Source organism: the organism of the source record quoted next, unplaced genomic scaffold, assembly GCF_019419815.1.
Source record: "Pyrus x bretschneideri cultivar Hongxiangsu unplaced genomic scaffold, Pyrus_bretschneideri_v1 Contig12, whole genome shotgun sequence".
Lineage (NCBI taxonomy): Eukaryota > Viridiplantae > Streptophyta > Magnoliopsida > Rosales > Rosaceae > Pyrus > Pyrus x bretschneideri.
Genome location: NW_025999413.1, coordinates 689,283 through 715,000, shown reverse-complemented (window position 1 = coordinate 715,000; position 25,718 = coordinate 689,283). Strand labels below are relative to the sequence as shown.

The window sequence follows — 25,718 nt, the reverse complement described above, 5'->3', positions numbered from 1 at the left end:
TTGAATGATGGTGTATGAAGTGTGATTTTGGTTTGTTTTTGCTACTTGTGTAAATTGTTCATTCATTGTTACTTGGCTTTATGGCTTGAGTGCCGGTTTTCAGCCAGTCTAACTTGAGACTGAGATTGTTACGTTCATTCATTTGCTTCTCTACGGCATATTTGGATTAGGCTGGTTGATTAGGACATTATTTCCGAGTACAAATCGCCTACCTGTAAAGAGTAGTGTAGAATATTGCATCCCATAAAATAAAAATGCTTTTCTACTAAGTCTACTCCTTCTCCCCTCTTTACAAGGGTTGGTGTTGCTCCATGTTCATGCAGTTTAAGTTAATCATGCATTTTATGTACTTTAACTAGTTTTTGTTGCATTTTGTCTTGGTCTGGGATACGGCGATCATGACATCTCATGTTCAAGAGTCTTCCCTCTTGTTCAATGTTTTGAATATAAAGGTTTCGTTTGTAATAAAAAAATGAATTAGAATAGATATTCTCAGCAGTGAACGAGGTCTAAAGATAAAAGGCGTTCTTTGGTTTGAATTGACTGATGCTTGACTGCGATAGTCAGTGCAGCACATGCTCCTATAAAACAAAGCAATAAGAAATCATGTTTATATAACCAACAACCATTCAAGCTAATCACCGTAGTTCAGTAATTAGGAACGTATTTTAAGTCCGTATTATTTAAAGAAACAAAGATATTACATATATATACAAGCAGAAGAACCCTATGACAAGAACCTAAGACAAAATTAAAAACATTTGTAACAGCGCCCAGAAGAACGTGTCTTCTGTTTGCATCCTCCAATGCTTTATTCACTTATTGTTTGCCGCTGCTGCTGCCTTCACCAGCGGCTTACAAGAGCTCTCACTGATAAAAATATTCTCTCCCTCCACGCTTTTCGACTCCTCCACCAATCGCGACAACTTCTCGACAACTTCCCCTGCACTAGGCCTCAAACTAGGGTCTTCGTCGACGCAGGCCCTCGCAAGATTTGCCAATGTGACAGCTGCATCAAACGAATAATTATCCCCCAACGCGCTGTCCATCCACTCTCTTAGCTCCTCTGCATTGTCTGACTTCAACACGGATTTGATCTTCTCCGACAGGTAAAAGTTTCCTTCTCCCTTAGCCCCGGGCCTGCTTATTGGCGTTTGTCCACACAAGACCTCTAGCAACACCACACCGAATGCAAATATGTCAATGCTCGGAGAAGTCACACCCTGTTGAAGATATTCGGGTGCCATGTACCCGAAGCTTTGATCCTCGGCTTCATTTTCAGCGCACTTTGCCATGCCGAAATTCCCAATCTTCGCATTGAATTCTTCATCTAGGAAAATGTTTCGGCTCTTGACATTTCGATGGACATAAGGGGGGTTCATAATGTGGTGCATGTACTGCAATGCCATGGCCACATCAAGACTTATCCTCAGCCTTTGGCTCCACGTTAAGAAACAATAGCATGACGCAATGAACTGGTTTTTGATTGCCAATCCGCCGTGGAGCCAGTCCTTCAAAGATCCATTCTTTGCGTACTCGAAAACCAGAAGCGATTCTTCGCCCTCCGGCCTCAAGCAAGTTCCCAACAGCCTCATTATGTTGGGGTGGTGGTGAATTGCACCATGAAAAAGGCCGAACTTTATCTTCGAAATGCTGTCCGGCTGCGTGCGCTTTACAGCCAAGTTCTTCCCGCTTAGGCGGCCGTGGTACACAGATCCCTCGATATGGTTGCTCGAACTGAAGTCCTCGGTTGCTCTCCTCAGCTCCTCAATTGTATACACCTCCACCAGCGCCTTTCGTGGGGTGGTGGTCTGGACGATCTGACCGTCAGAAGTATCTTGAAATCCTTCAAACGAGACTTTCTTGTCACTTGTCCTCACACTTAGGCTGAGCTGTTGCAGCTCCACATCACATCCTTTAGGTGAAGTCCTTTTCTTTTTCTTCATCTTAAGTAGCAAGAATGCTGCCGCGATCGCAATGCTGGCTCCAACAATGGCTCCGCTAAGCGCGACATATAATCCGATCTGGTCCATTTTCGCCTTCTTCTTGTGTAGACTAATTTCTGGGATGCTAGTTGCCGGAAAGCGCAAATTGGGTTCCCGGGGTTTTGCTAGGGGACCGAGTATAGGTTTTCCTTCAAGCGGAATCAAAAGAGATGTAATAGGTGTCAAACTTTCGGGTCTAAAGCTTTCGAATGATCTGTTATTTGCAGATATGATAGCTTCTTGTGTTGTATTGAACTTAACAGCCAAATCGAAAATCGTTTTCCCACCACTCACCGGATATGAAATTAAGAGTCTTAGTTGTTTCACAAGTTGAGATGATGATGGACAAGCACATCTCAAGGGGATCACCAACTGAAGCTTATCAGCAAGCCCCCACGGCGAAACTCCCAGATTGTTCTCTCGAATAGCTCTGCAGATCGTCAAGCCCGCTAGTGACTCAGCACACTCCTTTCACACTACTAGTCTTAGTCAACTCGGCACAAAAAACACCACGACTGCCACAATTACAATCAATCGGTATCAACAAAAGCTCGTCTTTAGGAAGAAACTCCGTGTTAGCTGAAAATCCGTTCGCGTCTGGTATCACCAACGGATTGAGGCCCCAAGCAAGCGCTCAGATTGGAAAGAGAGGAGTAGTACGCGGTAGTGCGAAGAATCGCAAAAGCTGCACACTTGTTCTCGACAGATGATGCATTTGCAACGTTGCAGTAGTAGCCGGAAGCGTCAGGAGACGTGGACTTGCAGCTTAAAATGTTGTGTGGTTTTTGTTCAAATGCAGAGACAGTAAGAAGTGAGAAGAAAAATAGGAAGGAAGAAGAAGAAGCAGCAGCTGCAGCCATGCCGATGAACTAGGCTGACCACTCAGTTCCACATGAGCCTACAAAAAATAAAAACAAATAAAAAACTTACTTTGAGAAGGTGAATATTTTGGATCTATACAAAATATAATTTTGAAAATTGAATGGGAGAATTTTGTCAAAGTTGTTCATGAACAAGATTCTTGGGCATGGCAAAGGAGTTGTTTAATTAGTCCTCACCTTGGGCTAATCCATCCATCCTCCATTACCAAATGCTAGCTAATGGGCAGCTACTTATCCCCAAGTTCCAAATGTCACTTATCATAAACACTTTTTCATCGGTTAGGATGTTTGTTATTTAACAAGTCGGGTTGATAAGTCATCGATAACATTGGTAGATAATATGTTAAAAAAAAAACGTATCAACGTGCTATCGATACATAATCCGTCAGTTACTAGTTTGATATTGATCATAAGCCATTATTCTCTAGACAATATGTTATTTAGTCACTTTAAATGGTGTCGATAAATCATAGATAATACTAATAGGTAACATGTCAATAACAAAAGGTAATAACTTGTAATTCAAACGTTATCCTCGTGAATGAAATGAAAAGATGGAAGAAAGTTTAATTGGCAAGCAGGCAACATCAGTATGGATAAAAATGACGCAGGATTTGGAGAAAATTGAGGATAAAAATGAATGGAAATACAATAGAAGAGACAGTGATGCAGGTTAAAAGCGAGGCATGAAATAAAGGACTACGTTTTATTAATAGGTCAAGTTGGTTATGAAGATCGTAGGTTGAGATGCTCCACCACTCACCAATCAACCAAATATTCAAGTCCTCTCCGCTGATCACATCATTTTTTTAATCTTACGAAAAGAAAAGAATCGAACATAAAATTTGTTTTGAATTTCAAAATGAAAAATAACGATACAATAACCTCCATACTATATGAATTCTCTTGATAATACTCTTTGAAGAAATTTATGTGGCCGACAATCGGACTGGATAAAAAGTTTGACCGACTCACAAAGCAGTCAGCCTCTCTACATTTAGGTACCACTTTAGATCATAAGTAGGTACAAACCCTAATATTACAGTTCACTTATTTGTGAGTGGGTGGTCGAACATCAAAATTTATCAAATCTTTGACGTCTGTACAATTGTTTTAAGTCTAACTAAGAATCAGATTAGTAAAAACTTGGTTTTGGCAAATCCAACTATAAAGTTGGACACTCTCATATTTCTCAAAATTTCAAGCACATCCAATAAGAAATTTTTTAAGAACAGATGACCGATAGTATGTCACATATTATAATATAAATACAAGAATGTTTTTTTTTTTTAATATCCCTCCACTTATATTTGGCATGTGATGTACACCCATATTTCAAACATATTAAAAAATTTCCACATCGTAAGATCAAAGTCAAAAAAGATGAATGCGCATTTCGTCCAAAGCAAAGACTTAAGTTAAGAAATCCAAGTCCCAATGGACGAACCTAAGAAGCCAACAGTGAAGGGCACGTGATAACACATGCTGCCCACTTCCCTTTCGGTCAACAATAAAAGATTTAGCAAAGTACCAACTTGGGACTTTGGAGCATGTCTGAAGTTGTAGGAGTAAGATTATCTCTGCTCCTATTTTCATCATCTTTTCTCTCTTCCTTTTACAATTTATTTTTTGTCTTATTATCTTTATAAAAAAAAAAAGAATCAATATAAGATATTGACGTGGCTTAACAGAATCATTTAAGTAAGAAGGGAAAGAAGGGAAAAAAGATTAAGAGATAGAATCACCTAATGCTTTTGCCGAGACATAACAAGTTGGGAGTTGCAATTTTCTCCTCTCCCACCGCGCATCCACAACAAAGTTACGTTACTGTCCGGCTGCACGTGTACTATACGACAATGCTCAGGTGAGATTAAACTTGTTAATAAAAAAATAGAACTTAATTTCCCCCTTTCTAATAAGCATCGATCCGATCTCTCACTTTTTTGTCTCATTAAATATGTACTTAAGCGTTTCATTATGTTTTTTTATAGGTCTTTCTAATGTAATTTCTTCTCTCCCATGAAACGGATAACATAACTTTGAGAAATGCTAATGCGACTCAATCTCTATAAACTTTCTATTACGTCATGTTTTTGGCGTAATGTTTTATAATGTTGGCATGAAAATTAACGTTAAACTGTAAGGTGATAAAGTAACTTTTACATAAGTCCCTTAGCATTCCTCCACTTTTACGTCTTCCTCGAATAAAAAAAAAAGACTAGTTTTATGTGACAATTCAATAGTGGATGCCAAATGCAAACATTGTGTTCAGATCGCATATGATGTCTGGTGCATGTGCTCTATACTCCCGAGATCAGGAGAACAACATAATCTCGATATAAAATAAACATGTGCTAACGTGGAATACAGGATTGTCTGGAGAAAATTTGCTGAGAAACGATTTTAACCAAATATTCCCAATGTAAGCAACTGAAGATTTCCCTTGTAGGGGAGAACTTCCATGCACAAAAATGCTACCAAGTCATTAATCCAAACCAATCACGTATTGCCATGTGAAAAAAATAAAACATATGACAATGAGTGATTGATTTGAGATACCGACCCAGTAGCATCTTTGTTGCATAATGAGGCTAAATTCACCTTATGCCTCATTCGAAAACTGACTACTACGATGAATAATTTCCTGAGTATGTGGGATTCTTGTTCTGTACCCCTACCACCCCAACCCCCACCCCCCCCCCCCCCCACCCCCCCCAGCTGATCTCATCTCAAAAGATAAAACCATAATGATTTGCAATGACATATTTAGATACTAAAGTCATCCTTCATATTTATGTATAAAGAGGCAAATCCCTGAAGTTAATGAGCACATCGTCACTACGGATGTATTTCCGGCATCAAGCAATCCGATAACAAAAAAAAAAAAAAAAAAAAGGAAAGATCGACATATATGTATGCAATGTATGAAGGGATTGCCAGCTGAGGGATGTCATGATATTCGAGTACGACATAAGCCGGTGTTACAAACACACAAGAAATACGTAAAAAGCATCCACATACTCATCACAGTTTTAAAACCATGTCAATTCGATCATAGAGGTACACACTGTAAATATATGTTGATAAAAAAATAGCAAATTATGATGTCTTGCCCATACCACTATCAACTTTTTTGTTGAACTCCCTCAACGCTACTTCTCAAAAGGGATATTACTGTTGCAGGCTCAGGGGCTCCAAACACGGAACTGCCTGCAACTATGCAGTTGGCTCCGGCTGAAGCTGCCGCATCAATCGTTGAAGGCCCTAAGCCACCATCTACCTGTGACATGAGATGGAAAGGAACTTTAGTACGTGTCCCCGGAAGAAACAACCCTTAAAATGTGTGTTGAGAGGAAACATATGAGGTTATTGACTTACCTCTATATCTAGCGAAGGGTACCTTTGTCTTAGTGTGCGCACCTTCTCCATCATTTCCGGCATGAACTTTTGTCCACCGAACCCAGGTTCTACCGTCATAACAAGAACCATTTCCACACAATTTTCACCTTCTATCTGTAAATAACAAAACATCATTTGAATATCTTCTGTATTAAAATATCTCTCCGGAGTAGACAGTTACTGAATACTAAACAATGGATACGATGACAAAAGATCAGATTGTCTTTCCTAGGTCACCTAAATGTCATGCAAGTAAGCCTGGTCAATCAATACATATATATACACCAAACTATATGGGGTGGGGGGTTTAGATATAAAGAAAGAAGTAAGACCAGAGGATAAACTTCTTCAATTGGCGTTCCGGGCTTTAATGCCACACCTGGCGTCATGCCCTTGGACTTAATTCTTTGAACAAGTTCTTGCCAATTGTCTGCGCAAACAAGGATAACGAAAGATAATGAAGGAAAAGTAGGGAGTCCCTTTTGTATCAAGAAAATACCACACGAACAGGTAAAGGAAGTAAAATAGGAACATTCCAATTTCCGACCACAACCAACCTTTAGATACTTCAACATGAAATGTAAAACCTGAAGCACCGGCTTTTCCCATAGGTTCGACATAATCAAGTGGATTTGTGACCATAAGGTGACAATCAAGATACGCCCTGTAGCGAAAAAAAAAGAATGATACGATCATACCAACATCCATTTATACTCGATAAAAATGAACGTAAAACAATGTCAAGGTAGTTACTTTGTGTGCTTTCTCAAACTCTGAATGACCGGAGCACCGAGTGTTAAATTCGGGACAAAGTGCCTGTTGGTAAGAAAGATAAATGAATCCAAGACCACCCACCACTTACATTTGTGAGAAAAAGCAAACGTTGCGATTAACATAAAACATCAATTAATTTGAATGTCTTCAGTAAGCACATACGAAATTTTTCAAAGAAAGCAACTTCATAGATAGATTATGCAAAGATGTCGACTTCAATACGAAAAATCACACATTAATCCAATTATTAACCAGTAGCTAACAGAATTATCATAACAGCAACAACAACAACAAAGCCTTATCCCACTAGATCATGTCGGTCGAGCTGTATGAATCCTAGAATGTCACTGCGCTCGGTTTTGCGCCAAGTCTTAACAGAATTTTCAAATCTATCCAATCATTAACTACTCACTGTATCAAAGTTAACCAAATAAATAAATTTGTTAAAAAAAAAAAAAAAAAGGAATTAGCAAACCCAATTCGTTGGCAGCCACTTGAGAGTCATGAGAAATTGGGAATTACTAAAACAGCAACAAAAAAAAAAGAGTCAAACTTACCCATCCTGCAAAACAAATACGAGGTTTTTGTCAAACACTAGACATGGTATTAATGAAAAAACATTGAAATTCATCGGACAATAGAAGAGATGGATTGAGGGCTTACCATGATGTCCATGTGGAGCCAATCGGCGCCGCATTTGAGCATGCGCTCGGCCTCCGATGCCAAATTGGCGAAGTCCGACGACAGCATCGACGGTGCTATTTTCGCCGCCACACCCATGTTTTCAAAAGCCTCCGAGACGACGAAAGTTAGATGCGGGCGGAGGGTCGGTGGCACGAGTAGTTAACATACAGCGCGGCTCCACTTAGGCCCAATAAAAATGGATCAAGAAACCTCTGAGGCTCAATAAGTAAATGGACAAACTTACAATAACAATAAAATGGATGGTTGACTTATTGTCAGAGTTGTGCTGGAAAAGTCAATTTGTGTACCTCTTTTGGGAAAGAGATCCTTTCATCAGAGCCGCCGAATTTATTCATCTGGACCTATTGGAATTTAATCTAACGGTTATAAACAATGACATTTTAAAAGTTATAATAATTTTAGTCGTTTGATCAAATTTTAAGGATATGAATGAGTGAATCTGGTAGCTTTGGTGAGAAAGATCTAGAAAGGATGTCTTCCCCCTCTTTTGTGCCTCAAGTTATAAGCTAGAGTTTGGGATGCCCATCTCTTGTTCCTTGTCTTGGTTTTTGGTAAAAATGAGGAGCATCTACCATATTTTTACTCTTCATGCTCAAATCTTGCTTTCTTTTATGTTTTGTTTCAATTATCTACCTGTTTCGATGACTGCAAATTCAACTGTTCATTGTTCTAGTGGGTAATCATTTTCAAAACATATAGCAATCCTACCCAAGATTCACCCTATGTAAGGCGGTTGCAAATGAATTGGGTTTGATAATGTATAGAAGAATCAGTTGCAACATTAGCACGTGCTTTAATAGGAAAAATAATGAAAATAGATTGAAAATTTTGAATTTTAACGATAATGACAAAATAAAGAGTAAAATGAATAGTACCAAAACTGACTTTTTAGTATAAAAATATGATTTTTTTCGTTAAAATAAATAGTATCTGAAATTTTTCGTTAAAATTCTCAGCATTAATTCCATGAAAAATATCAATCAAAGAGAGAGAGGAGGAGGAAAGCCACGTGGACGGTGCGTCTCATATGTATTTGTTCTTATATTCAATAATTTGACTGATTGATTGATAATTATTCCAAGTGAAGATATGACCAAAGTATGGTGTGGATACGTTCAAACCACACGATAGAGACAAGGCCAGCCCAAAACAACAATTATGCTTCAATTGCTAATCAATTTCAATCTCTTTTTTATTCGTGTTTTTGGAATCATGCATTAACTTTATACATAGTTTTTGTTGCTTAAAGCTCACACTGAACGAGCAATTATTTGGTATACGAAACACAATCATGAAATATTATTTATCAATCCGAACGTCTTTATAATGCATAAATAATACATAATGTTAAATTTTTGAGAAATCTCATTCAATTAGATAGGATAATTTAAAAATAGAACAAAAAAAATATTACAGTCGATTCGATAAAGGTCAAGTGACATGACTGATTATTATTTAAACGAGATAGTCTGATAGATCCTTGTAAGGCAAGTGCTGTAAGTTCTTATCATTCCTTGTCTACAATTATTCAAAATTTGATGTCTAATACCTATAGATAGTTCGAAATGCATAGGAACGATAATCAATTTTAACTCGAATGGTTTGTAGAGGAACTCTACCTTCTCAGATCCATTCAACATGTACAATTTCTTTTATGTCGATACGTCTTGCAATTTGTACTTGAATCCCTTTTGTACCTGTCTGTTCATTAATTCAATAACTTTTGTCATTGCTTTGCCAAAATGAAACTCTATTATTTGATTATCCTGCTATAAATTGAGGAGGAGTTGATAGAAGAGCTTCGGATTGAATCTCATGTTTCCTGAACTTATAATTGTTTCTTCATATCATACAAAGTTTTAGTGAATTCACATCTTCTAAATGTGCTATGTCGACTTAAATTTAGGGCATGGGGGCCATCGACCCCACTCAACTATCATATATGCCCTTATATTATCGTATGTCATGATCATGTACGTGGCGCACTGCATGACCTGCCTGTGTTTTCCCCCTTAAGTAAAACTTTTTTTTTGGTCGAATCCCTTAAGTGAAACTTTATCCACCTTTTTGGACAGATTAGTTCTTAATTAGCAAGTATTGGAAAGCGAGGAGGAAAGATAAAACCCCTTTGTTATCCTTTTTTGAAGCTCTTAAAACTATTTTATTTCTTTAATGGGGTTATCTCTAAACATAATAGTAAACTAATTAAGTATCCACCACCACTCGATGAAAGATTAAAAATAAAAGTAAAAAGTGCGTGGTACTTGAGAGAGACAATTTACTTGTAAAACGTAATTTTTTATGATTAAATTATTATTTAAATATTAATTAATATGCTAATTTTTTTATTAATGATACGTCACATAATTTATAAATATGATTGAAATTTGATTTACCTATCATTATTCTAAAACAAACAACGATTGTGAGCAACTTAATTTCATCTACCAATCACCATTGTATGAGCAACGATCCTTGTTAGATATTTTCATTATCATCATTCATGTCCCGCCCCCTCTCATGCCATACTCATAGCTCATTACATTCGGGGGCCTCACACAAGAATCTTTCCTCACTCATACTTACCCCTTGCATTCTGACTCCACTGCCTTTTGGTCGAACAACCATGTGGGACCGGCATCAGTTATTTTTAACTTTCTAAAGAATACCTAAACTGCACTTTTCACGCTTCTCTCTAATACTATATGGAAACCTAACCCTACCTAATACCTGTGCAAAGGATTCTTGGAACACAACTGTTACCATTTTTATGATTTTTTTTTTCTCGTCCATGTTTGCACACATATAAATTAGAATCCAAGCGTTTTTCTTTTCTTTGAGTGATGAGATGCGATTGATCTTGCTGGACTTGCACTACACATTCCCACGAGGAGGCAAATTCAGGAGCAAAGCAGATGAAACTTCAGGTTGAATGGAGTGTTGATTGCTTGCCCACTACAATTACTAACTATTGCCTCTCGTGCATGAAAGGGACGTCGTCGACGTAGAGTAGACATAAAAAAGGTAAATAAACACAAAAGAAGAAGAACAATCGAGATGGAAACAATACCAAACTCTTACACAAGGCAAACTAAAAGGCATTTATCGCTTTAAAAGGAAAGTATATGAAGGTCTTTATTTCTGTTACAAGATGAAAGACTTGTTGATTTATGGCAGACGATACACACACGTCTATATACTTACTTTTCTTAGGTGTAGGACCCTTAATCTTTATCTTCATTTATGCTCCTACGTTAACAAAAGTTTAGTGTATGGGTGGACGTTTAACTGGTCGTATTTATAATGGTTAAGCCCGTTAGTGACATGTGAATAACTAATTATCTTGAATTGACTCGAAAAATTATAAACATCTTGTTAAGAAAATACTTTGTAAATTCATTAAAAACGTACATAAAGTTATAAACTTCAATTATATTCATTAAACATCTTGTTAAGAAAATACTTTGTAAATTCATTAAAAACGTACATAAAGTTATAAACTTCAATTATATTCATTAAACATCTTGTTAAGAAAATACTTTGTAAATTCATTAAAAACGTACATAAAGTTATAAACTTCAATTATATTCAATAAATCTACTTCTTAGCCACGACCCATGCATCAATGAGAAGCTTGAACGTGTGTTTAGTAATATCGTTCAAAAATGTAAAAAGATTTGCAACAAAAAAAACAACATGATACTGAATGGTTCCAAACGTAATATATATATATATATATATATATATATATTTTATAAATCTTTTATGATAAAGTCTCACACATACCATACTAATACGTGATATATACAAGTATGAGACAATATTGTGCGATTAATGCTGGGCCACTCTTTGATCTTGAAAAAAAATCTCGTTCACAAGTTAATTAGGTTATGGTCAATTTTGTCGCAGCCTTGGCGTAGGGTGAATTCCATCGTTTTCATCTTGGTCCTTTATCCAACTGAAGTTCTTATCCACGTCTCTCAATTTGTCTCTTTTGATGTGATCATGCAAGATTAGAAAAAAAATTAGATTTAGATTGATTAGTGGAGAGATAATACAAAATTGAAAGGACAAGACGTCGGCTAATAAGAATATGAATTGAATTAATTAAAAAGCAAATTATAGTAATTTTTAAGTCTTCTGTCAATCAAACTCAAACCAATTACAGAGAGGAGAGGTGTCATGCTTACCTAACAAAACTACCAGTTTCAAACTAGGGTTAACTGGCTACGTTCCATCTTGTCAAAAGTATGCCACGCTCTGCAATCTGCATGATTTTATTAGGTTGGTGATATTTACAAGTACTTTTTTTACTTCTTATATATATTTTTTAAATTTGTTGTTCAATTATTTTTAATTTATTTGATTTGATAATTAAAAATTAAAAACAGTCTGTAATGTAAAAAATGGTATGTGATATTGAATGAATACTGTATCATATTCATTTACCAAACATTTATTGCTTAAAAATTAAAATATAAGGCACCCCAAAATATACTATAAAATTTCATATAATCTGATGATATTATTCTTCATTTGTAAGTGAAAGACTTTTTTTTCTTCTAAAACCTTTTTTTTTTCTGTATGCCTGTTCGTATCTCATGGATGAAAATTTCATTAACAAATTAGGTTACTCATTATGTGATTTAAACCGACATCTCATTCTCATTAGTATAAAATATATCTTTTGTACTAAAAAAAATTTCAAATGATATGAGCGCAATAATAAAAAATAGATGCGGAAAAATCACTCGCCCTGCCTGTTCGTTTTGTTCAGGTTTCCAATAGTTGATGGCATGGCAATAAATACCTTCAAAGCCTTGGATCGTCAGCTAATACCGGCCAACTTTGTTAAATAGAAATTCTCTTCAAATTTTTGTGTCTGGAGCTGAGAAATTCAGAGATTTAAATCACTTATTTTAAATTTTATAAACATCATATTAATTCATCTTATTAGCTCATTTCACACAAACTAAAACTCCAAATTCTTTCTTTTGAACAGCTCAAATCTTTTGACTATCCTGTGCTTGAGATGAGTTTGGTAGGCATGTATATTTATATGTATTGCATTGCACATAATAATTCATTTAAACGTGATTATTGTAATAATTAATGACATCTAATTGTGCATTTTCATGGACGTAGTTGAAGTCAACTTTTGACCAGTGGCCATCATTTTTTAGTATGGCAATTTAAAGTCCTTTTTAATCAACAATTTTATAAGTATATTTGACTGTAATTAAAGGAAAGAAAATTCAAGCATAATTCAAGCACTAAATAGTGATTTTATTCCCTCAAATCTTTTGTTGACGATGTTGAAAGAAAAACAATTTAATCACCTTAAATGTTTCATCTTCGTTTCTCATCAAAAGAATTTATACATAACAAGATGATTTTTTTTTTTTTGACAAAAACTCGATATTTATTGAATTCAAATGCACTACACCAATTCATAACTGAGAAGGTTTTAAATGAAATCAGAAGAGTCCTTTAACCATACAAATTTATTGTTAATAGAAACTACAAACATAGCTAATGGTATTCTGAAAAAAAAATAATAACACAATCACATCTCATAACAAATCACCATCTCATATTAGTAAATTAATCAAATGGCGATATGTGATAAACTTTAAATACAATTACGTTGACGTTCGTGTTGCAGATAAGATTTTTCCGGAGTTGAAAAGTTTTTTTAACCCTAGGGCCAAAAATTCAGAGATTCACCGGTCAGCTTTGACTTTGAGAGAAACAGCAGGCCCCACAAATTTCCACCAATACAAAAAAGAGGAAAAGCTCAACAGCCCCCAGTGGGGCACCACAACCCTATAAACCCACGATTCCACACAAACAGTAGAATGCACCTCCTCATATGGCCTTAACTTACCTTTCAAGTCCTATCTCTTTCTCCGCGCGAGAAAGGCATCTGGGCACTCAGAAGTCCATAAGCATAACGCCAAAAAACGCCCTCCTTCCCCTTCCCCCACCCTCCTTCTGCTTTACTCTCTCTGTCTAAAAGGTGTGGTGTTCGGAGTAGCGCTGAGAAAATTATTGGGTTTCCAGAGTAATATATAGAAACAGATATATATATAGAGAGAGAGAGAGAGAGAGAGAGAGAGATGGGTTCATGTGTTTCGGTTCATAAGGACGCAGATTCCGTCATGAAGCTCCGGCTTTCAATCGGGTCCAAAACTGATAATAAGCTCGTCATCCAACCATTCCCAGCCGAGGATGATAAAGTCACCGCCAATATTGACCGTCAGATCGCCGATCTTCCTCTTAAATCTCAATGGTCGTCCTCTCTCTCCGCCGCCGCCACCACCACCACCACCACCTTCCGGGACTACGGTAAGAAAAAACCAACCTTGTTACAAAAAGAATTAGTTTTTGGTCTTCTCTGGTCAAACCAATCAAATGTTGCCTTTTGGTTTTTTGGATATTTTCACACAAACTTAGGTAAATTCTTTTGAAGAATAAAGCATAGTGCTTATGCTTGGTTTTTGATCTTTTGGATTATAAGATATATGAAAGGTTTATGCTTTGAGTGCGAAGTGATTTCCGCGTACTCTTTTACCGTATATGTACGCGAATCAAATAACAGAAATATGCAAAGATGCGTGCAGAACGAGAAAAAAGATTATTCGAAAATCATTTTCCTTTTTGCTTATCATTTTCTGGTTAATTATTTTTTATTTAATATTTTTTGGGTTTAGTCATAGCTTAATTAGATTTCTCCTCCTTTATTTGTAGAAGCTTTAGAAATTGCTTTCACGTTTATGACACTATCTATCTGCTTGCCTTTTTAAGTATGATTCTATTGCTTTCAAGACAGTGAAGACAATAGCCCTTATTTCTTGTAGGTAGTTGTGGATTTAATTGGTGATGTGATATTTTTTTAAAACATTTCTAAAAATGTTCACAAAACTGAGTTGTTCTTCAAGTGTTTTGGCCTAAGGAAAGGGATCCTCGGGATCCCTCCCTTTTAATCTACAAATTTGAGGATCCGGACTGTTGAAATTTGATCGAAAGGTGGCTCATTTTAAAAGTTATAATAATTTACCCGTCTGATCAAATTTCAGCTGTCCAGATCCCCATGCTTGGTGTATTAAGAGGAGGGATCCGGAGAGGAACCCTTTCCTTGGCCTAAAACTGGGTTGATCTTTGTCGGGAGTGAAACCTTTGAATCCGTCGCGTATTTTACAAATTCGACTAGAAATACGCCTAAACATTTCGATCATGCCCCTGTTTTTTGCAGGAAAAAAAAAAAAAAAAAAAAAAAAAAGCTTGAATTTTAATTTTGTGTGTCACATGAAAAATGTGAACTTTTAGTACCCTAAGTTTGCCCAGATTACACAAGGAATCGGTGAAAGTCAATGTTCTCTGACGGAGCTTTCAGTAGGTGTGCGGTTGTTGCTGCAAGTAGGATTAGGTTGTTTTTCATATGACATATAACTTACTGAGATTGTGGTCCCTCTGCTTTCCCTTCATTTGAAAGTGATGAATATCGATGAGATAATTGACTAGAGCCAGTTTTGGCTTAAAGCATAGTCTCTAAGGGATGGATGGGCCACGTTTGGGAATATGTAGTGTTTAGAGGCCAACTAGCGTTTGGTATAGTGGTAGGCGAATGATTTCCGCACACTTCTCTTTTCTTACTCCAAGTCTCCAGGCTCATGTTTATTTGCGTCCCTTGTCCCAAACGTGTAGTGTTTAGAGACCAACTAGCGTTTGATATAGTGGTAAGCGAAATGACTTTTGCACACTTCTCTTTTCTTACTCCAAGTCTCCACTGCACATGTTTATTTGCGTCCCTTATTCTTTTTTCATTTGTTTAATCTAAAAGGGGTACATAAACAATGTTGTGTCGAGATGTAAAGGGGTATGCGGAAATCACTTTCTTAATGGTAGTGTACTCTACTTGGTTGGAGTATATTTCTAGTCTGACTCTCACGGAAGTGAGGAAGATGTATTCGTGATGAGTTTGATACCTAGATGTCGCTAGTGCATTGAGATGGTGTAACTTTGCATCTTTCGTATCTCATTGTGTCATCCACGGTTCCGAAACTGACTCATGTTGTTACTAAAAGTGGTGTACCTAATTGCTTCTGTTTCAACCTAGTTATATCTAATTAACTTGTGTTTGATTTTCTATTTGTTTGCTGGTGTTAGTCAGATGGATGTTTTAGGCAAGCATTTGGAAGCTTTCTATTAAATTGCTACAGCATTACCCTAATTCTGTTTCAGCCTAATTTACTTGGGACTGTGTCATGGATAGAATTTTGAAGCTCCTTTTGTTCTTGAGCAGGTAGTAAAGAGGATTCCTTTTTTGATACCCGGCCGTGGTTGGACTCGGACTGTGAAGATGATTTTTACAGTGTGAATGGCGGTAAGAATCTAGTCGAATTCTTCGAGCCATTTTGTCTTGCAACATTGTGATTTTCTTTACGTTTCTTCCCTTCAGTGAGCTAGATGTAAAAGTTCATGAGAAAATGGATTGTTGGTTTAGCTGTGCCACAATAAACATAAAATGCAGGATTGTTTTTCGCTTTTGTGTTGAACTTTTTGTGACTTTGATGGCCTCCGGTGCAGATTTTACTCCATCTCGCGGCAACACTCCCGTCCATCACAACTTACCCGCTGGTTCCTCTCCAATCAACAAAACTCCTTTCGAGAACAGAACTCCTGTTTCCATTCCCGTTCCATCTCCAACACCAACAGAAAAAAAGAAGAAATTACTTGAACTTTTCCAGGAGAGCTTCAAAGATGATGAATACGCGAACAACGAAGTAAAGCCGCCAACTGCACTTAACCTCCCTCCAAAGTCTGTCAATGGAACTAATTCCGTGTGTAGTAGTGAGAGGACAACAAATGGAGGCGTTCAAACTGAGATTGAGACGGGGAAACCATTTAGGGCCTCGCCGTGCTGCCTTCCAAGCTTAGTTTCTTGCCGCAGCTTGAGTCACAGGAAGAAGATGAGCCCTACCATTCCTGTAGGTGATAAAGCTTGATCATTTTTCCTGATATCGTAATACAGTGTAAATTTGAGAAGTTAAAAACTCGCTCGAGTTGCAAAACGTCGACCTCAATGTCTTGTAAAGTGCTAGGGATCCTAGCTGCTGCTGTTGAAATTAAGAATTTTGGGGATGGAGAGGCAGCAGCACTGAAATCTATGGGAATCCATCAACGCAACTGAAATCTTAGTAGGGAGCTTGTTACTGCATATTTAATAAAAGAGTGAAAAATCCATGTTCATTTTTGCCCGTTCATTCTATTTTGATTTATTCAATCTACAAGTTAAAAAATAATTATGGTTTTCGGAAATCAATTTCCTGAAGAAAATAAGCAAGAGAAGTGGACATGAGGACTGTTTTTCCAAAAGTTCATTTTCTGGCCTTGGGGGCATTACTTGAAAATCAAGGGAGATGATTGTGAACCCATTTTGGACAACATTTTTGGTTGGTGTGTTTTCTCTTTGTCCGTTACAGCCGGGCACGAAATTTAGTGCCTATATTTGTTTTGGTTCATTTGACTCTCATATGAACGAGAAAAAATTGTATGGAGCGGTTTTGTTACATGCAACCCTTTCGCTTGTAAATGTCAAGTGGTGAGGAAGATCGAGAAAATGATTACATGAATCCGTGATTTTGATAGACAGTTTTTTTAGATGCAATGAACGAAAAAAAACTTACGCAAAACAAAACGGTTATATTTTATGTAAGCTTTTTCTCTTATAAATGTCACAAGATGATCGAGATTGAGAGCAAGATTACATGAACGCGTAATAGATAAGTTTTTCTCTTAGTGGAGGAGATGGGAAGGAGTCCTTTTTCAAGCCATTGTGAAAAAGTTATAAACTGATTCCTTGGTAGGAGTCCTCAAGATATTTTTTTTTTTTTTGCCACTCTGACAAATAGAAAGTGGAATCAGAAGAAAGTGGCTCAATTTCTGGCTTTGATTCTTATTCACTAATCTTGTCAATGTGAAGGGAAGAACTGTGCGCCAAAAAAAGCCAAAACTCCACAACGGAAGGCACGAGGTGGAGCAATAATTCAAATCTTTTTTCAGATGATAAGTTTGTATGGTTGTTGGAGTTTTGTTGAGGCAATGAAGCATGGGCTCATTGGGGGTGGACATGACACATCACAAAAGTATGTTGTTATTATGACTTGAATGTTACGGTGTATTGCGGTGCTATGTAAATTACTCTCTTTAATTAAGGGGAAGATTCGAATAAGGCTGACTCATGCGACGACTCACTTATAAAAATGCTAAATCTATGAGGCGGCTACTCATATCCAAAATTGTATTAATTTCTTGATGTGAGATTTTTATTCTTTAGCAACTACTATATCCTCGACAATAGAAGTGAGTTCACAGGAGATATAATTGCGAGTTGAACAAGATAATATTTGATCACCATTATTGTGATGCAATATCAGACAATTATCATGGATTTGAAACAAAAAAAAAATTTATTTCAAGAGAAGTCCATGCTTATAAGATATAGTGTAGAGAATGTATAGCCAACAATGCCTGATAAACGGGTCGTGTTTGTCGTTTTCATGTCGCTTGATAAACAGGTTGTGTTTGTCATTTTCGTGTCATACTCGATTATTTTAACGGATCATGTCGTGTTAAATCTGTTATCTTAATGGGTTCTTAACAGGTGATCTGATAACGACTCAATTTGTTAATGGTTCGTTGCGTTTCACGTCTGATTAATGGGTTATGTAATAAATTGGCATGTGTAAACCTGTTAACTGACTTGGCTCGTTAACAGGTTGACTCGAAACCTGTTATATTCATGTTATTTCGTGTCGAATTAACAAATCGTGCAACAAATTGCCTAACCGAGCCTTATCCTACGGGTGTGCTGAAAACATATAAAATGTTACACAGCCTAGACAGCCACAAACAGATTGGTGCTTCTGCGAATCTTCCATTTCTATGACTTATTATATCCTAATTAAGCTAAGTTGTTCAACTCCAATGTGAAATGTACTTGTTCTTGGATACTGCAGTTGATTCTAAAGTTGCCTAAGCCACATGCATCACATGAATTCCACGACGAGAACTTTGGTTTCAGTTGCAGAACGCTAACTCAAACGTACAAATATAGCCAATACTTTGTACTTATCATGTTTCTTGACGCACGATTTGATTGAACCTCCTTGAGATTACAGACAAATTAATCTTCCGAACTTGCATGCAGTGTTGATTTCGTCTCGGGAAAATTTTAGGAGGATAGCCTAATCACATAAGTAGTATGGCAACTCTCACAATCAAATGAGACCATTCACATTAAACTCCATCTAGCTTTATATTTGTCCTATACTTTTGAAAGATATGATGTAGTTATTAGGCTTCACTTGATCATAGTCAAAAGATCGAGACAAATATATGTAGTTATTAGACTTCGCTAACATGATCAACCGATCTATTGTGAAATTATGAGTGCAACTTTATTCAATGTTACGTTCTTCATGTATTTGTGTTAAAAATCTTCATTAGAGCAACCTAAATATATCATTTGTATGTCAATTCTACTTGGCCCTACATTATCTCCGCACTTTGAGGAAATTTGTAGTTTTGGATGCGTCCAATTAGGTACTCACGTAATCGTGTAGTGGAGCCCACATTATTGCGTTTCCCAAAGATAAAATCCTCCATCCTAATCTCCAGTTCAGAGCTCTCTGTCCTTGAAATAGCAACAACAGTTCTTTCTGGATGTATTCCATTAAATCTCACCGATCAACAAACCAACGTTATTGAAATTTAATTAAACGGTTAAAAACATGAATTTTTTTAAAAGTGATAATAAATTTAAGAGAAATTTTAATTAAACCCTTTACACCCAACTTACTGTTTAAACCAATATTATTTTTAATTAAACTATCAATATCTCTTTTAATCCAAATTTACTACCTAAATTACCCTCACAAACTCAATTCAATATATAAATTTTTCTTTACACCCATTTGGAATATAAAAACACAAAATCAGTGTTCTACAACTCATTTAAGATTTGTCTTTCTAATGACATTTGCTTAGCTGTGATATAATTTCTTTTATAAAATGTTGTAGAATACAATTATATCTGCTACCAAAAGATTCAAATTTGTTCCTAGGTTCATTATCTAATAGAATTTATCTCTTATGAAACTATTCCACTCTTTCTTTGTTTCTTCTACCAGTATCCTCTTGCATGCTTCGTAGCACATGAACGAAGTCCCTGCTGCAGGCATCAACTTCATGCAGAGCGTTCTGCTGCAGACGTTGAGGCATTTACCAAGGAGAAAAAATAGTCTCTTCTATGCAAGCATCATGGAAAAGGCGCTGATTTTGTTCCTAAGTTGGAAAAAAAAAAAATCAAATGATTTTTTTTTTTTTAATAAATCGATTCATACCTTAGTTGGAAAATTTAAAACTTCAAAATCACCATTTATGAGTAAACAAGAGTTTGCTTTTCTCTATGAAAGCATCTTAAGGTTTTAGATAGAATGAACGTGAGATAAATATTGTGTGATGGTAGGGTTTAATTATGAGGTGGGTTTATTGATAAATTTTGATTCGATTGTTAATTTCATCTTGTACTTGATGATAATTATGCAATAGGATATAAAAGACAACTTGCATTTGAAGTTTAAGTTGGGTGTAAAAAAAGGTTACATGGGTTCAAATAAAATTTCTCTAACTTTAGCCGTTTGATCAAATTTCAAAAGTTTAAATTTGTTGATTAATAGGATTTGATGAAAGGGATCCGGATCCCTCTCCCAATATTCCAGCTAAAATTCTTTATTTGTTTGCAGGAGTGCCCAGTCTCATATCCTATGTATTTTACACGATCAGTTTCTTGATGGTAAGAAAAGGAAAGTCCAGAAGGGACCTACAATGCCACATCATTGAAAAGAACGTAAACACAACCCGATAAATTAAGTGTAATAACAAAATTAGTTAAAAATTTGAAAAAAAAGAAAATTTAACTAATTATATTATGATACTTAATGTATCGGTCATATGCTTTCGACACACTGAAAATTTTCTCCTCTTCAAGCCAACATCATATCTCACTAGTAGTCAGCTAAGCTGGAAATTAGGAAAAAAGAAAAAGGTACAACTCGTTTTCCCACTCTGTTCTGCCTCCCTTTTTCTTCAGCTATATAATGCCCTGAAAGCAGGCAACTTTTCTTCAACCTTTTTTTAGGCGAAAGGAAAGCGGTTTTATAGAATTAGACTAGCTCAGTTTGTTATGGCAGCAGTCTGGACGAGCTTCTGCTTCCTACTATCGCTTGCAGCACTTTCACCTCATCGAGCGCACGGCTCCACTTGGGATTCACTATTCGGCCGCAAACACGGTGCTGCGGCCGCCCCGACAGTTGGTATATGCGCGTCGTCGGTGGTTGTGTACGGCTACCCATGCCAGGAGTTTGACGTAAGACTTGAACTAATTAATTAAGCCAATATTGCAGATGATATATAGTTTAGTGGCTTAACTTTAGCTAATAGTGGCTGCATTTTTGTTCAGGTGACAACTCAAGATGGTTATATATTGAGTGTGCAAAGGATTCCGCAAGGTCGCGGGAAAGGCAGTGGTGGCGGCAGCGGCGGCGGGATTAAGAAGCCACCGGTCTTAATTCAGCATGGTGTCCTTGTGGTAAGTCTTCTCCTGACATCCTCGTTAATACGCATGATTTTGTCCGGTTTACGGGAATTCTTATGTACGATTAAGGTACGATCTCTCGTTAGTATCTTTCTCATCTCGCAATTAGGACGCAAAATTTTGCTCCTGTTTACGTTTAACTATGCTCTGCGTCTTTGATGAAGAATCATTATGGCATATATTGATTAAAGTTTGCCTTTTCGTTCCACAACCACAATTTCAAATTATGAGAAATGCACCGAAAGTTGCTTTAGATCGATCGTTACGGGCAAAAGTCAAAAAGGGAAATTAAGGGACAATGTAAGAATGATTAACGCGTCATGTTATATTGTAATGTATGCAGACGTGAGTTAAGTCAGATAATTATAAATTTTTATTGGTAATTTTCACACATTTTCGATAATTTTTTTTTTGTCAAATAATATAAATAGATAAGAGAAGTGTTATTTGCATTCAAAAAATTTCATTTTACATTCTTCATAAATGTATTTTTTTGTTAAATATAAAAAATTTAAAATGTAGAATGAGAAATTTAAATGTCGATAACCATTTTCATAGATAAAGTCGTTTAAAATATGAAACTTCCACGTAAGTTACAAGAGGACATGCCACGTAAACAAGATTCAAATGTTTGGAGGTAACTCATCGTCAAATTACAAAAAATCAAATTTAAAGTTTCAAGAAGTGGCTCTGAATCTGATTGGATTCTTATGAGGAGGCAAAAAGGACCATCAGAACAGAAGCTGTCCAAAAAATCATGCACCGCCTCACGCATAAATCCAATGGTGCATAATTCAAGATTCCTGCATTTGTTTCTCTTAATATCAATGTTTTAAAAGGCTCACCTCAGAGTGTGCCTAGGTGCCCTGTGAAGCTGGGCTTGAGGGTTGATACTTTTATTTTGAGGGAGTGGGCGAAAGGCGCCGCCTACGTGCGCCTTAGTGGATTTTTTTTTTTTTTTTAATGCTCCCAAACCCAAATTTTGGGTAGGGTTTTAACTACCTTATACCTCTTTTTTGCACTATCATCTCTTTGCCTTGTTTTTTGATTTTTATTTTTTATATAAAGGATGTGTGCGCTGTCTACGTGCATTGTTATATGTGTGCTCATTGTGCTTTTCATTCTCTATTTTATATATATATATATATATATATAATATGTATATATATATATGTGTATATGTATTTATAATATATGTGTGTGCTCAGGGTGATTATTGATTAATAATCTTTTTCTTTTTTAATATAATATATGTGTATGCTCAGTGTATATATTAAAAAATTTAGGTCTTGTGAGGCTTCGCCTCACGTCTAGACTGGGCTATCTCTTGGACACCTCGCACACGCCTCACACTTTTAATACACTGCTTAATATTGACTTTGTTGAAGTTGAGGTGTAAGTATGCAGATATAGGTTAGACCTGTTTTAACTAATAAGTGTACTACTTGTTGTTATGTATTAAGATATTTTGCGATAAACGTTAATACTTGTGCTAAGTAGGTGAGGAGATGCAAGTTGGGGACACTTATCAATTTCGACATGATTAGGAGTCGTCTATTTGAAGTTTTAGGACATTCGAGTTTAAATCTATCAACCTGAAAGCTAGGGAGTCTTTGTGAAATATATCTTTATTGGTGGGTTTCTATATTGTGTATGTGAATGCAGGATGGAGTCACCTGGCTCTTGAATTCTCCGGACAGAAATCTGCCGTTGATTCTGGCGGACGACGGATTTGATGTGTGGATTGCTAACACCAGAGGGACCAGGTTCAGCAGGCGACATACTTCCATGGATCCCCGCGATCCGGTCCGATCTTATGTGCACTTTATTTTTTTTAATTCAGGATTAAATATCTGTTTTTTTTTTTTCTTTTTTTTTTTTTTTTTTTTTTTTTCTGGATTTTAATAGCAATTAGCTTAATGAGTTGTGATTTGTGACAATGGCAGAAATTTTGGAATTGGTCTTGGGATGAACTGGCGGCTTTTGATCTACCAGCAGTGTTTGATTTCGTGTATGGCAAGGCAGGACAGAAGATCAATTATGTTGGCCATTCCATGGTGAGAATCAATATATTTGTTCCGTAAATGCACCTTTGAGAAATATAAAACTTTTATGGATATTGCCAGCTCATTTGGAAGTGTTTTTAAAGTGACTAAAAGTGTTTTTTAGAGAAAGTGATTTTGGATTCAAAACTTACTTGAAGTGTTTTTTTTTCAGGATTTACATGCATTTTTACTAAATATTGGTTCCAAAAACATTTGCACCAAAAATGTTTTCAACCATTTTAAAAACACTTCCAAACAAGCAAAATCGTATTTTAAGTTAACCACTCATTGTCAGATGTGTAGGTTAAAACTTATGATAATGCGTAGTTGATTGAGATGTTTGTCACGATGGCATCCCGATAGGTTTGAATTGATTTTCGCACACATTTTCTACCAGTGCACCCTCCAGCAGCCCTGCTTATTTTTTAACATTGAATTGAATAGTTTAATATGAAATCAGTAAAGAGAATGCGCAAAAATCATTTCCCTTTCTGTATATTTACGCATCTTTGTAGTTTCAAATCAAGACATTTCAACTTTTTTGAGAAGAAAAACATGTGTTGATTTGTTTGGCAGGGAACTTTATTTGTATTGGCATCGTTATCAGAAGGGAAACTGGTGGACCAGATGAAATCAGCAGCCTTGCTAAGCCCCATTGCTTATTTGAGCCACATGAACACTGCACTTGGTGTGGCTGCTGCCAAAGCCTTTGTTGGTGAGGTACTTCAGTTGTCAATAATTGTGTCAATGATTCCCAATATTAATTTGTAATACAATGTTTATGTCTTAATACATGTCACTAATTACTTAAATGCTTGATTTCCTCAACAGATCACTACACTTTTCGGACTTGCGGAGTTCAACCCGAAAGGGTAAGAATGACAAATTAACCACCTGTTTGTGTGTTGCATTACGGAAGTATTTATCATACTATGTAAAGTGTATGATCGCTGTTCATTTATATTATACTGGTTAACTGATTATATTACGTGACGGTGTTTGGGTACTATCGACTTGGTATAATTTGAAGTTTGTCCTAATTGCAGGGACCCAGCGGCTGAATTTCTGAAGGCTCTATGTGCTTATCCAGGAGTTTACTGCTATGACTTACTACAAGCAGTTACTGGTATAATTAGTCAGTTCTTATTATGTCTAATTATTATCGTGCATCTATCATAATTATAACACAATATTGCTAATCACCTTCCTAAATTGATCTGATTTAAGGCAAAAACTGCTGTCTCAATTCTTCCACCATTGATCTCTTCTTGGAGAATGAGCCTCAGTCAACATCCACCAAGAACATGGTGCACTTGGCTCAAAGTAAGTTCTTTCACCAACCTTAAAAGAGAGATTTTCGAGTGTCACAAGTTGAGTACAGCTATGTATTAATTAGTCACGTGATGAAACATATAGATATGTAATTCTATGCAATTGACAATAAGACAATTTAAGTGGTTATCCATTGTGACATAAATTAACTTGCAGCCGTACGAGATGGGAAGTTGGCAAAATATAACTACGGCAGACCAGACTTAAACTTGATGCATTATGGCGGATTTAACCCTCCAGTTTACAACCTCTCCAACATTCCCCATGACCTTCCTCTGTTCCTCAGCTACGGCGGCCAAGACGCGCTCTCCGATCTTCGTGACGTGGCGCGCTTACTGGATAGTCTAAAACTTCACGATGTGGGGAAGCTCACTGTTCAGTACATAGAGAATTATGCACATGCAGATTTCATCATGGGGTTGAATGCTAAGGACATTGTGTATAATCAAGTGACTGCATTTTTCAAGCAGCAACACTGACTTTACTAAGACTGAGGCCCGAAGGTTAACTAATGGACATGGGTCATGAGCTCAAGTAAAATGTACCCAGAAATTGTGAATAATTGCATATTTAGTACAATTTCGTCAACAACTGTTAATATTAGTAGGAAACACTTCTAGAATCAAATTGAAGAGCAAATCATTGCCAATCGATTGTTAATGCCAAAGGCAACAATAATTACAATAATAGTGATGTGCAATAACAGTCGAGTTCATGAGTTTTGGTTCGTCTAAATGGTGCCGCATGTGATTTTGATTATTTGCCCGATTTTGCTTCTTGAGAGGCTAAAATTGTTTTACGATAGAAGCTTTTGGTGTCATAGAAACGTTTTATAGAGAAATCACATCATGTGCTCTTCTTGAAGCACTTACAAATGCATTCTCAAGAAACAATTGAGTTTCTAATAAAAATTTCGATATATTTCTAACAAAAGTGC

General features: G+C 36.4%; 5 protein-coding genes across 5 annotated transcripts in view; 3 read left to right on the top strand and 2 right to left on the bottom strand.

The window, feature by feature from the left end:
• Nucleotides 1–137, top strand: part of LOC125474093 (putative calcium-binding protein CML19) — a 612-nt gene extending 475 nt beyond the window's left edge. Inside the window, exon 1 of the mRNA XM_048577525.1 lies at nt 1–137. This exon is cut by the window's left edge and continues 475 nt beyond it. Within this exon, the coding sequence (XP_048433482.1) occupies nt 1–4 (4 nt within the window). The 3' untranslated portion in view covers nt 5–137.
• Nucleotides 138–686: 549 nt separating this feature from the next.
• Nucleotides 687–4,906, bottom strand: LOC103960903 (protein LYK2). Its single transcript, XM_048577523.1, is given in 4 exon segments — nt 687–2,451; nt 2,453–2,607; nt 2,609–2,883; nt 4,612–4,906. Coding segments are annotated over 3 exon segments (2,028 nt in total). The 5' UTR covers nt 2,846–2,883; nt 4,612–4,906; the 3' UTR covers nt 687–815.
• Nucleotides 4,907–5,865: 959 nt separating this feature from the next.
• On the bottom strand, nt 5,866–7,920 carry LOC125474277 (ribulose-phosphate 3-epimerase, cytoplasmic isoform). Its single transcript, XM_048577758.1, has 7 exons — nt 7,703–7,920; nt 7,597–7,601; nt 7,019–7,081; nt 6,823–6,929; nt 6,598–6,695; nt 6,245–6,379; nt 5,866–6,146 (listed from the first exon to the last, which is right to left on the bottom strand). The coding sequence occupies exons 1-7, from the start codon at nt 7,817–7,819 to the stop codon at nt 5,991–5,993; spliced, it is 681 nt and encodes a 226-aa protein (XP_048433715.1). The 5' UTR covers nt 7,820–7,920; the 3' UTR covers nt 5,866–5,990.
• Nucleotides 7,921–13,723: 5,803 nt separating this feature from the next.
• LOC125474276 (uncharacterized protein At3g27210-like) lies at nt 13,724–16,996 on the top strand. The gene is made up of 3 exons (XM_048577757.1): nt 13,724–14,092; nt 16,050–16,130; nt 16,334–16,996. The coding sequence occupies exons 1-3, from the start codon at nt 13,864–13,866 to the stop codon at nt 16,750–16,752; spliced, it is 729 nt and encodes a 242-aa protein (XP_048433714.1). The 5' UTR covers nt 13,724–13,863; the 3' UTR covers nt 16,753–16,996.
• A 3,937-nt stretch (nt 16,997–20,933) lies between these two features.
• On the top strand, nt 20,934–25,499 carry LOC125474275 (triacylglycerol lipase 2-like). Its single transcript, XM_048577756.1, has 9 exons — nt 20,934–21,176; nt 21,270–21,398; nt 23,070–23,210; nt 23,351–23,461; nt 24,026–24,169; nt 24,281–24,321; nt 24,496–24,575; nt 24,677–24,772; nt 24,938–25,499. Exons 1-9 carry the CDS (start codon nt 20,994–20,996, stop codon nt 25,258–25,260), a joined length of 1,248 nt encoding a protein of 415 aa, XP_048433713.1. The 5' UTR covers nt 20,934–20,993; the 3' UTR covers nt 25,261–25,499.
• The last annotated feature ends 219 nt before the right edge of the window (nt 25,500–25,718 follow it).